General features: G+C 43.8%; 1 protein-coding gene across 1 annotated transcript; it reads right to left on the bottom strand.

The window, feature by feature from the left end:
• Positions 1 to 10,448: 10,448 nt before the first annotated feature.
• Positions 10,449 to 11,426, bottom strand: LOC141153025 (olfactory receptor 10A3-like). Its single transcript, XM_073637698.1, has one exon. It carries the CDS (start codon positions 11,424 to 11,426, stop codon positions 10,449 to 10,451), a length of 978 nt encoding a protein of 325 aa, XP_073493799.1.
• Between the last annotated feature and the right edge of the window lie 1,169 nt (positions 11,427 to 12,595).

Genomic DNA, 12,595 nt, shown 5'->3' with positions numbered 1-12,595 from the left:
ATATTCAGTTTGCAACCTGATGGAGGTCAGTATAGATGGACTAATAGAGAAAGTCCCACACACTGCTAGAAGGCCAAATATTTTTTCAGACCTAGATGCAGACAAAAAATTATTTTGAATTTGCAACCTGATGGAGGTCAGTATAGGTGGACTAATAGAACAAGTCCCACACACTGCTAGAAGGCCAAATATTTTTTCAGAGCTAGATGCAGAAAAAAATTATATTCAATTTGCAACCTGATGGTGGTCAGTATAGATGGACTAATAGAACAAGTCCCACACACAGCTAGAAGCCCAAATATTTTTTCAGAGGTAGATGCAGAAAAAAATTGTATTCAGTTTGCAACCTGATGGAGGTCAGTATAGATGGACTAATAGAACAAGTCCTATACACAGCTAGAAGCCCAAATATTTTTTCAGAGGTAGATGCAGAAAAAAAATATATTCAGTTTGCAACCTGATGGAGGTCAGTATAGATGGACTAAGAGAGAAAGTCCCACACACTGCTAGAAGGCCAAATATTTTTTCAGAGCTAGATGCAGACAAAAAATTATTTTTAATTTGCAACCTGATGGAGGTCAGTATAGATGGACTAATAGAGAAAGTCCCACACACTGCTAGAAGGCCAAATATTTTTTCAGAGCTAGATGCAGATATAAATTATTTTTAATTTGCAACCTGATGGAGGTCAGTATAGATGGACTAATAGAGAAAGTCCCACACACTGCTAGAAGGCCAAATATTTTTTCAGAGCTAGATGCAGAAAAAAATTATATTCAGTTTGCAACCTGATGGAGGTCAGTATAGATGGACTAATAGAACAAGTCCCACACACAGCTAGAAGGCCAAATATTTTTTTCAGAGGAAGATGCAGATAAAAATTATTTTTAATTTGCAGCCTGATGGAGGTCAGTATATATGGACTAATAGAGAAAGTCCCACACACTGCTAGAAGGCCAAATATTTTTTCAGAGCTAGATGCAGACAAAAAATTATTTTGAATTTGCAACCTGATGGAGGTCAGTATAGATGGACTAATAGAGAAAGTCCCACACACTGCTAGAAGGCCAAATATTTTTTCAGAGCTAGATGCAAACAAAAAATTATTTTTAATTTGCAACCTGATGGAGGTCAGTATAGATGGACTAATAGAGAAAGTCCCACACACTGCTAGAAGGCCAAATATTTTTTCAGAGCTAGATGCAGAAAAAAATTATATTCAGTTTGCAACCTGATGGAGGTCAGTATAGATGGATTAATAGAACAAGTCCCACACACTGCTAGAAGCCCAAATATTTTTTCAGAGGTAGATGCAGAAAAAAATTATATTCAGTTTGCAACCTGATGGAGGTCTGTATAGATGGATTAATAGAACAAGTCCCACACACAGCTAGAAGCCCAATATTTTTTCAGAGGTAGATGCAGAAAAAAAATATATTCAGTTTGCAACCTGATGGAGGTCAGTATAGATGGCCTAATAGAACAAGTCCCACACACTGCTAGAAGGCCAAATATTTTTTCAGAGCTAGATGCAGACAAAAAATTATTTTGAATTTGCAACCTGATGGAGGTCAGTATAGATGGACTAATAGAGAAAGTCCCACACACTGCTAGAAGGCCAAATATTTTTTCAGAGCTAGATGCAGACAAAAAATTATTTTGAATTTGCAGCGTAATGGAGGTCAGTATAGATGGACTAATAGAACAAGTCCCACACACTGCTAGAAGGCCAAATATTTTTTCAGAGCTAGATGCAGAAAAAAATTGTATTCAGTTTGCAACCTGATGGAGGTTAGTATAGATGGACTAATAGAACAAGTCCCACACACAGCTAGAAGCCCAAATATTTTTTCAGAGCTAGATGCAGTAAAAAATTCTATTCAATTTGCAACCTGATGGAGGTCAGTATAGATGGACTAATAGAATGATGCTATGCCCAAAAGATTTTACTTCACTAGGTGCATTAAAAAAATTGGTATTCTATACACAGGTGGTATATCTTGCAACACAGATAGGCTACTCCACTGACTAACACACTCTGCAATAGGTCAAAAAGGATTAGCTTTGCTAGATTCAGCCAAATGCTGTGAAAAAAACTTGCACAGCACTGGCACAGACCTGCCTGGCAAAAACTGATAGGAACTGATGTAACCTAGTCCTGAAAAGGACTGCAATTACAATTAGTCTTTACTCCCACAATCTATCTATTTAAGAGCACAGACCTGCCTGATAAAAGTCGTAGGAAATGCTGTAACCTAGTCCTTAAAAGGACTGCAATCACAACTATTCCCTACTCCCAAGCTATCTGTAGATTTGTGCGAAAATTGGCTTGAAATTAACAAGGTATAGCGCACACAGCAACAGCGGTGCCGTCTAACACGCAGCTGCAGCAGTGAGAAAATGGTGGCGACGGGGAAAATGGCTTGGTCTTATAGGGCAAGGACATGTGACATACACTGCCAATCACACATGCCCTTGCTTGTGTGAAAAAAAGCACTTCGCTCCGTGTGTGCGCTGCTGATAGGCTGACAGATTGCACCTCCCCACTGTAAATGCGGGAAAGAGAAAAAAAAATGGAGATCTTCATTATTCCTGCAGAGATCCATCCCCTGCCCCTCCCCCCACCCCGCTGTACACTCAAACTGCGTATTAACATTAATTTTCATCATTACTGAGAAAAAATCCAGTTATGATTTTGGTGCACGAACAGTTATCGAACATAACCTCGAACAGCCGAATTTTTCTCAAATCGTTCGTGCTCACCGAACGGCTCGGACACCGCCCAAAACAGCTCGAATTTGAGATTGGCGAACAGTTCGAGTCGAACAACGCTCATCTCTAATGAGGAGATCCAGGATAGGGCAAGGTTTTTGACACCAAAGGAACAGAGGAGCTGTAGTAGGAGGCAGTGGTCAACTGTTTTGAAAGCAGATGACAGGTCAAGAAGAAGGAGTACAGAGAATTGTCTGTTAGCTTTGGCTGTAAGTAAGTCATTGATGATTTTGGTATGGGCAGTTTCAGTGGAAAGGTGGGGGCAGAAGTATCCAAGCTGGACACATGGCATGAACTGTCCCTCTATGCCTTGGAGGTTCTGGCCGGCCCTGCCACTAGCATTTTGTCAGAGCGGGCTTTTAGTGCTGCCGGGGGTATTATAACTGATAGGCTCATCCACCTGTCAACTGAAAATGCTGACAGGCTGACTCTTATAAAAATGAACAAGGGCTGGATTGGCCCAGACTTCTCAACCCCACCGGATGACAGCAGTGGAACATTAAGCCAATTCAAATGTTCCTTTTTTTATGTATTCCCATGGATTCTTTCTCACCAAGAAAAGGGTACACAGTTCATGGTTTCTTATTTTTCTTGTTCTCCTCCTCCACCATAATAACAGGGTCATCAGCTGTCCCTCACTAAAAATCTTTATAGGATCAACAGGCGGCCCTCACTCAAAATTTTTACAGGGTCATCAGGCAGCCTTCACTCAAAATCTTTATAGGGTCAACAGGCGGCCCTCACTGAAAATCTTTATAGGGTCATCATGCGGCCCTCACTAAAGATGAGCAAGGCCAGAATTGGCCCAGACTTCTCAAACCCACAGGATCATATCAGCGGAACATGAAGCCAATTTCAAATTTTCCTTTTTTCTGGTGTATTCCCATGCACACCTTCCCACTCAAAAAGGGTATATGGTTCATGGTTTCTTCTTTTGTTGTCCTCCTCCTCCTGGTCCTCCTCCACCATATCAACAGGGTCATCAGTCGGCTGTCACTCAAAATGAACAAGGCCTGGATTGGCCCATACTTCTCAACCCCACCAGATGACAGCAGCAGAACATAAAGCCAATTCAAATGTACGGTCATCATTCGGTCCTCACTCAAAATTTTTAAAGGGTCATTATGCGTCACTCTCTGTAAATATTTGGAGGGCCATTATGCATCACTCTCTCCAAATTTTTAGAGGGTAATAATACATTACTCTATTTAAATTTTTAGGAGGTCATTATGCGTCACTCACTCCAAATTTTTAGAGGGTCATCATGCAACTGTTCCAAATTTTTGTCTTCCATGGTGTATTGTAGGCCCTCTTTATAGGAGTCCCACTACCTAACAATTTTAGCACAATGTGTATGAGGTCTTCCTTTATGTCTAATCCAGGATTTTTTGGAGTCTCTCTTCCTTCTAATTTTTGGCATTGTCTGCATAGGCTTTGTGAGTTTCAGAGTCCATCCATCATAAATTACACAGGATGTCTCTGACCATGTCACACACACCACATGCCCAGATAAGGTAGTAAAATGTTAAAATTACATTTACCGGTGACTACCGATGAGTGTAGTTTTATTTCCTCCTCTACTATGTCAGCTACTTTAGTCATAAGCGATGGCAAAATACGGTGAGAGATGGTTCGGCTATTAAGGAGTGGAGGAGGTGTTTTTTTTTCTCTTTTTACTTTTGCCTAATATACAAGTCATTATACAGGAAAGAATATTTCCTAACATTTTTTCCTGTAAAATCCATTTTATCTTCAGTTTTTATGTTTTATTGTCAGTCCGTTAAAGTTGTGTAGTACTCTGACAACATTCAATTGAAAAATGTGGTACAAGGTGACTGAAAGAGAATGGATCCTACCTGGATGCAGTGTATGCAGTAGAGTAGCTACTGGGGGGGTGCAGAGGGGGCCATGGCCCCCTGGGTCCCATCACATGGAGGGGCCCACCCGGAGCCACGACCATCTTTGAGCGGCTGCGGCTCTCTGATGTGTCTCAGAGACAGGGTGGCACACTGCACGCACGCTGCCTGTTCTCCATCTGGCTGAGACTGGAGGGTACAGAGCGGACTGGAGAGCTGCTAACCTGATCTTCTTACAGGCTGGCAGCGCTGCGGTTAGCACCTCCATATGCGCGCTCTGACTGGATCCTAGTGAGCAGCTACAGCTTAGACTGTGTGCCAAGACAGTGCCTGGGCCGGACCAAGCAGCTTCATCACATTCATAAATGTAAGGGCTGCTCTGCGGGAACAATTTTATTTTTAAATATAGGAAGGCATATGAAGTAATTGTGGGAGTCGGATGAAAGTGAGGAGAAGAGGGGGAGCCGATTTGGGGTAGTGGGTGTGGTGCCTTATGTTCGGAGTTCAAGTGCAAGCTCGTTTCATAGTTGATGTCTGGGGAGGGTGGAAATGGGGAGTTATAATCCCCAGTCTGTTAGTATAACAAGCCCCCATACAGTAACTATGGCATGAGCAGCACTGTATTTAAAGGGGCTGCCCTGTCTAAAACTACGAGCTGCTCTATGTGACCACAGACTTGTAAATCCTCACATTGTGCACACTGCGTGCTGTGAGTATTCGCCATTGCCAGGAACAGGCACTACAAGTATGTGCTATACATACTCCGGGTCACGTACTGGCAGGATGAGCACGGCCTTGCTCAATGCACGTGTACTGAGTGAGGCTGGAAACTGTGAAGTTGGAATGTGGCCAGGAGTATGTACAATATATCATATACTTGTCATGTGCCTGCTCCTGGCAGCAGCAAACCCTCACAGGACACAGTAGGCGCGATGTGAGGATTCACAAGTCTGCGGTCACATAGAGCAACTTGTAGTTTTAGACAGGACAACCTCTTTAATAATATTAATATAAGAGGCTAATTATTTGAATAAAGTTCTTAAAGGGAACCTGTCACCACATTTTCCACAAATAAAGTACGGCCAGCATCTTTCAGCCCTGTTACAGCATACTAGTATGTTATATGTAAGTCTCCAATTCCCTCTGCAAGATGCAAAAAAGAGCTTTTATTATTCACACCTACGAGACGGTCTGGTGGGCGTCTCTGGTCGTGGTCCGGCACCTCCTCTCTTCTTACGATTACCGTCCTCCTTCCCTGCTCCGTGTGGAGGACTCATCTGACATCATCCACAGTCTCCTCCATCGCACTTCTGTCTGTGTGGAGGAGTCATCCGACATCATCCACAGTGTCCTCCATCGCGCTTCTGTGCGGCCGCACTTCTTTCTGGTCTGTCGAGGACAGAGCACAGTACTGTTTTCGCATGTCCCGGCTTTACCTCCGGGTCATCGGCACTCTTTGGCCTTTTCCAGTACATGCGCACTACATACTGTGCTCTGCCCTCGGCAAGGTACAGAGAAGTGTAACTGCACAGGAGCATGATGGAGGAGACTGTGGATGACATCGGAAGAGTCATCCACACAAAGCAGGGAAGGAGGACAATGATCGTATGAAGAGAGGAGGCGCCGGATCGCGACCAGAGACACCTAATGGACCAGACCGCCCCAGCTGTAAGTTTAAGAAAAGGTGTTTTTTGTGCCTTGAGGAGTGGATTGGGGACTTATATAAAGCATACTAGTACACTGTAACAGAGTGCTTACAGGCGATGGCTGTACTTTCTATGGAGAAAACCTGGTGATATGTTCGCTTTAAAATGGTTGTCCGGGCATGGGAGACAAGTCTGCAGTCACTTTATATGACTGAAGACTGCCAAATCATAACAGGATGTGGATTTGCCTGCTATAATGAGTCCCCAAAATCACTGATGCGATTAGGTGATCATGGGACCACATGTATGCTATTTGCATGTGTCGACTAGATAAGTTTGGCTTTTCTCAATACAAGACAATTGAGAGAAGCCTAATGAGTCTAGTTGACAAATGACCACAAGTTGCAGACCTGCGCTTACATGGCCGCCTGCTCACATAACCAATGCTGGGGACTCATGAACCATTATTACTGTACATGTGGGGACATGGAGGACAATATTAAATGGGAAGTGGGCAATTTAGATGCATTATTGTGGCACTCAGAGTAGTGTGGTCCTCAAAGGTGCACAGGGGGCATTTTCACTTTGTGGACACTGTTTAGGGCACTTGCACAGGGAGTTAATAGTTTCTAGGGGTCAGTTTTACAATCTAGAGGGCACAAAGGAAGCTTTATTATTATGTAAGTGGCACAGTGGTGGGTATTACTATGTGGAGCATTGTTATTGTACCACGTGTAGCCCCCCGAGGGTTCGGTTGCTACAGGGGTATTGCACCTCAACCAGAGGTGTGGTATTCTATTCCCAGGTAAGGATGGAGTGTGGACCAGGACTCAGTTAGCTGCATACACCACACACACCTCGTTTCCGGGGGACAGCTCTACGGTGCTCCCATTTATATATATATGCAGGCACATCTGACTATGTCCCTGGCTGGAGTGGGGAGGGGGGAGGAAAACCCAGTGGTGTGGGAGCAGATAGGGGTTGGGTTCTGAGCATAGGTAGGAGCTCATTGGGTGCTGGTCACCTGAGCTCACACACAGAGGAGGAGGTATATAAGGCGGGCACCATCTTAGTTCAGAGAGAAGTTTAGTGGAGAAGTGCCAGGGAGCAGAGGCTCTGTAGGATCTCTGCTCAGAGGCAGGCCTAGAGAAAAGGCCGGGCCCAGAGAGGAGGAAGGAAGGAGAAGTAGGCCTAGAGAAGAGGCCGAGGGAAGGAGGAGAAGAAGGAACAGGAAAGAAGGAGAAGAGACAGAGAAGTAGAAAGGCTCAGAAACAAGAATGCAGAATGGACCCTAAGAACCCACGAGATATCGGGTGAAGGGTCAGGCAGAATAAGGGTACTGGATCCCAAGTTGGTGGAGGTAAATAATCCCTCAGGGAAAGACCGGAGGTCGTGATCATCTATTGGTGCGACCCCCCGCCAAACCTGCTATCCCTCAGGGAAAGACCGGAGGTCGTGATCATCTATTGGTGCGACCCCCCGCCAAACCTGCTAGGAAGGCACCATATAGGATAGCGGGAAACAGGGCCCACGTTTGCCTGCATAGATCCGTGGCAACTGGACAGAAGTTTGGTCACTGGTGGGGCATGAGCCAGAGAAAGGACAGAAGGGAGTCCTGTGCCATACTCCTGAATAGCCTGAGGGTTGACCGAGCCCCTCACCTGGTGGATGCAGCACGGCTTGGGCAGTCATTACCGGCGGAAGTGACTTGGATATCAACTGTGAGTAAAAGACCCTGGACTGCAACACGTTGTCTCTGTGTTTCTTACCGCGCCAGCACTAACGGTACTGGGACGCCCTGCACCACAACTCCCACCATCTATGCTCACTGCCCTGAGGCTACACTCCTCCCGTGGGGAGTTATACTATTCCCTGCTGCACCCACAACACCAGCCTCAGCGGTCTGCTCTGCAGCGGCGGTTCACTCTGACCGCAATCCACGGGTGGCGTAGTCGGACATTGCAAACCATATAAATAGACTGCCACAATTTGGTCTGACCACCCTGAGCCACGGGATCGGGTTGCCACTACTACCCCCAGCATCGTACAGAAGCCCGGCCCCACGGCCCAGGGGGGCGTGTCACACGCAGCGGTTGCAGTGATAGGGGCACAGACGGCAGCAGCAGCTCAGTATTGGGGTGACAGCAGAATGAGGAGTTTGTGCAGGTTGGAAATATATGTGCTGGAATTGTGAAAAGCCAAATGTGTCTTTGTTGGAATCTTCAGACGATTCTTGGCTGGAGAAGTCGTCATGTTGGTCTGGGCTGGATGGAAAAGACGGGAAAAGTGAATGACTCCATCAGAAAGAACATCAGCTGTAAGTCACTATATATAACTGCATTGTAATTACTTATATGGTCGCCAGGACTGATAACTAGTACTATATATCACCGTATAGCGGTAATCTCACTGTTGGTCTTTGTACACAGATTTATTTTTAGTAACAGCGCAGTCATCCGCTAAGGTTCCCCTAAACCTATTATTAAGGTCCCCCACCATTGTTGTAATCCAGGTTATCGGTTAGGGGCCCACTCAGATATTTCGCCCCTCCCTGAGCTTAACCCCTAGCTACACCTCTGAGTGGAGGGACAGGGAGAAACTGGTCAGGACAATTACGCTAAAGCTCCTCAACAGGTATGCTGCGGTAAGTCAATAATGGGTAGGTACCCCTGTCATCTCCAATGCTGAAGATCTGTGGCAGTGAGTCAGGCGGAGCTGCGGGAGATCAGGCAGAGGTAGGTCCATGTGTAACATGATGCGAGACGGTAGTCGTGGACGAGGTACTCGTCTCTTGCGCCCTGGCACGTTACATAAAGTTGGGGGTCCTGGCTAGGTGTGTGGACTCATGCAGTGAGGGCGCTTTGTGCATGCAGGCCGCATGTAATTGATGTTGCTGGTCTTCCAGGATCAGGTGTTGAACAGTTCAATAATGGAGACCACCAATTAAAAATAAACTTTTTACTGAACGGGAACTTGATAGGGAATATATACAAGAGATAGCGGGTACACAGTCTTCTGAACACTTCCTTTACAAATCTAAGAATGTTCCACATAGTCTCCTTTCTTCTTTCCTCTATCGTTCTCTATCCCCACCCTGCTTTTTTTACTCTCTTTACTTGTCTTCTGTTTCCAGTGTCTCTCAATACTTCACCACAACCCAACTCGACACTACAGTCCTGTTGGAAAAGTCATGTACTCGATCCATGGTTCCGCGTCTTTTCTTCCCTAAGGTTGCCAGCATGATCGATTATTATCTCCTCTAATGCTGATGCTCTTGAACTCCTTCCCAGGGCATTTTACTCTTCTCATGTATTCAGTCCTGTTTAGGACTGCTACCTTCATAAGCTCTGGGATTTCCTGTTAAGTGTCCTCTCCTAGGACCCAGATCACTCTGTCTCCTACTAATTCGCTCTCTGGATCACGTTATCTCTTTCCTTTGGTATCATCTCACTTTAGAGAAACACCAGAATGTGGCACTGCTCACGTTGGACCTCAGGTCCTCATGCTATGCAGTCCAGGCCCTAGCTGACTTCCTGACATGAAAACCGTCACTTTGCCTTCAACTTAACCCCTCCCACTCCAGGCTAGTACAAAACATTAACTCTCACAATCCTTATTGTCAAACTACACAGTTTATCAATACTACTAACATTTTTAATGCACATCACAATTCCCATTATACATCACAGTTCACATTACATCACATAGCATTAAAGTTATTTCTTCAAGAGGGAACGAGGGCAACATGTCCATCTCCTTATACATGCATCATCCCTCACTCCGCTGCACTGGCACCTTCCATTGTTGCTGATTACTCAGAGCTTTGGGCTTAGAAGATCCACCTCACCAGGTGAGCCAATAAGAGTTTCATCACCAATGCTACCAGATGGTGAGAGCCTGATTAGGACTCTTCTCTTCAAAAAATGTACATTGTTACCAAACTTGGGTTGGGAATTGACTCAGAGGGTCTTGATGGCTAATTCATATCCTCCTCTTTTTTCTAACACTACAGTTGTTATAGATATGGATATAGGTTCTTACCACCTTTAGCAAAGAAGGTAGCAATAATTAGGGTTTATTGCCATGCCTTCTACCATTCTTTGTTGGGTGGTGAAACATGACACTGCAATGGATGTCCATTTTCATGTTTGCTGTGAATCCCCCCCTTTCTGTTTTAAGGAGAATTGATTTTATTTTTCATAAGCTTTAGTGCACAGTTCTTAACATCCTTATTTCTAATGCTGTAGATGATGGGATTCAACATAGGAGTGACTGCCGTATAGAGAACAGAAACAGTCTTGCCTGTTTCCGAAGAGAAAGAAGATCGAGGCTGAAGATACACGAACATGAGGGTTCCATAAAAAATGGAGACTACAGTTAGGTGAGAGGCACATGTAGAGAAAGCTTTCTGTCTTCCTTCAGAGGAGCGAATCTTCAAAACTGTGGAAATGATTTGTACATATGAAACTACAGTCAAGAAGAAAGCAAACATAACAATGATCCCGGTTGCTACATACATCGCAACCTCATTGAGCCAAGGCTCTTTGCAGGATAGTCTTAAGAAAGGAGGCACCTCACAAAAGAAATTTTTGACTTCATGAGACCTACAGAAAGGTAACTGGAAAATAAGGGTCACATGTATTAGAGCATTTATCACACCCATGCTCCATGATAGCATAGCTAAACAAATATACACCTTCTTGTTCATAATAGTGTTGTAATGTAATGGTCTACAGATGGCGGCAAACCTGTCATAAGCCATGACTGATAGTAAAATGCATTCTGTTGCCCCAAGTACCAATGCAAAGAACATCTGAAAAGCACAGGCAAGTAAGGAAATACTCCTGTCCTTGGATAAAGTATTTTTGAGGAGTACAGGAACAATGCTGGAGGAGAAGCTGATGTCAATAACAGAGAGATTACTCAAAAAGAAGTACATAGGGGTGTGTAAGGTTGTGTTGGTGCTCACTACAATAATAAGTAAGAGGTTTCCTGAAAATGTACTCATGTACATTACCAAGAAAATAAGGAAACTTATAACCTGAAGGTGAGGAACAGTAGATAATCCAAGTAGAAAGAAAACGTTCGGACTTGTCTGATTTGAGTTCTCCATATAACTTAGCCTGTATCTGAAACAAAATGTGAGGAGCATAATGTTGGTGAAAGACTTGAGTATTACAGCAGCATCCAAAACTTGTAGATGTCGTCAAAAAGTAAATCTCTATTCACACTTCATTTATAAAATATGTTTAATGTCAGGAAAGCTGAGATTGGCATAAACCAAACATACTGATAGGGAAATGAAAAAGTGTTGTTTAGGTACATACTGGGCCAAGAAGGATAAGAAGACCTTTTTCATTGTTCTATTGAATAGTGTAGTAGACTAGGCTATTCCATGCTGAGGCATAAGGAAAAACAATATATAACACACTGTATGGTTTATATTAATGGAGTCTTATAGGCAACTACAGTATGGAATTGCATGACTGTCAGAGACTATCAAATTGGGTTGATATGAATCAAATTCATGTCAAACTTTAGGAAATTCGCTGGAACCGGCAAAGTGAATTGGAACAATTTGCCATTCGACTAAGGTAAAAAGGAAGAAAAAGCCCACTGCCATTGTACACACATTGTAGAACATTGTGTCAGATACAGAAGGCTCAAATGAGCTCAAGCGTGGCCATGTAGAATTTCCTATAATTATTTGGTGAAGTTCAAACAATTTGCTGATCACTAATGGCTACAGTGGGTACGGAAAATATTCAGACCCCTTTAAATTTTTCACTCTTTGTTTCATTGCAGCCATTTGGTAAATTCTAAAAAGTTCATTTTTTTTCTCATTAAAGTACACTCTGCACCCCATCTTGACTGAAAAAAAAAACAGAAATGTAGAAATTTTTGCAAATTTATTAAAAAAGAAAAACTGAAATATCACATGGTTATAATATGTATTCAGACCCTTTGCTCAGTATTGAATAGAAGCCCCCTTTTTAGCTAGTACTGCCATGAGTCTTCTTGAGAATGATGCAACAAGTTTATCACACCTGGATTTGGGGATCCTCTGCCATTTTTCCTTGAAGATCCTCTCCAGTTCCGTCAGGTTGGATGGTCAACATTGGTGTACAGCCATTTTCAGGTCTCTCCAGAGATGCTCAATTGGGTTTAGGTCAGTACTCTTGCTGGGCCAGTTAAGAATGGTCACAGAGTTGTTCTGAAGCCACTCCTTTGTTATTTTAGCTGTGTGCTTAGGGTAATTGTCTTATTGGAAGGTAAACCTTCGGCCAAGTCTGAGGTCCAGAGCACTCTGGAAGAGGTTTT

Source organism: Phyllobates terribilis, unplaced genomic scaffold, assembly GCF_046119375.1.
Source record: "Phyllobates terribilis strain yellow unplaced genomic scaffold, ASM4611937v1 Scaffold_7__3_contigs__length_470593459, whole genome shotgun sequence".
NCBI lineage: Eukaryota > Metazoa > Chordata > Amphibia > Anura > Dendrobatidae > Phyllobates > Phyllobates terribilis.
Note: the sequence above shows the minus strand (reverse complement) of the source record. Positions and strands in the feature narration are given on the sequence as shown.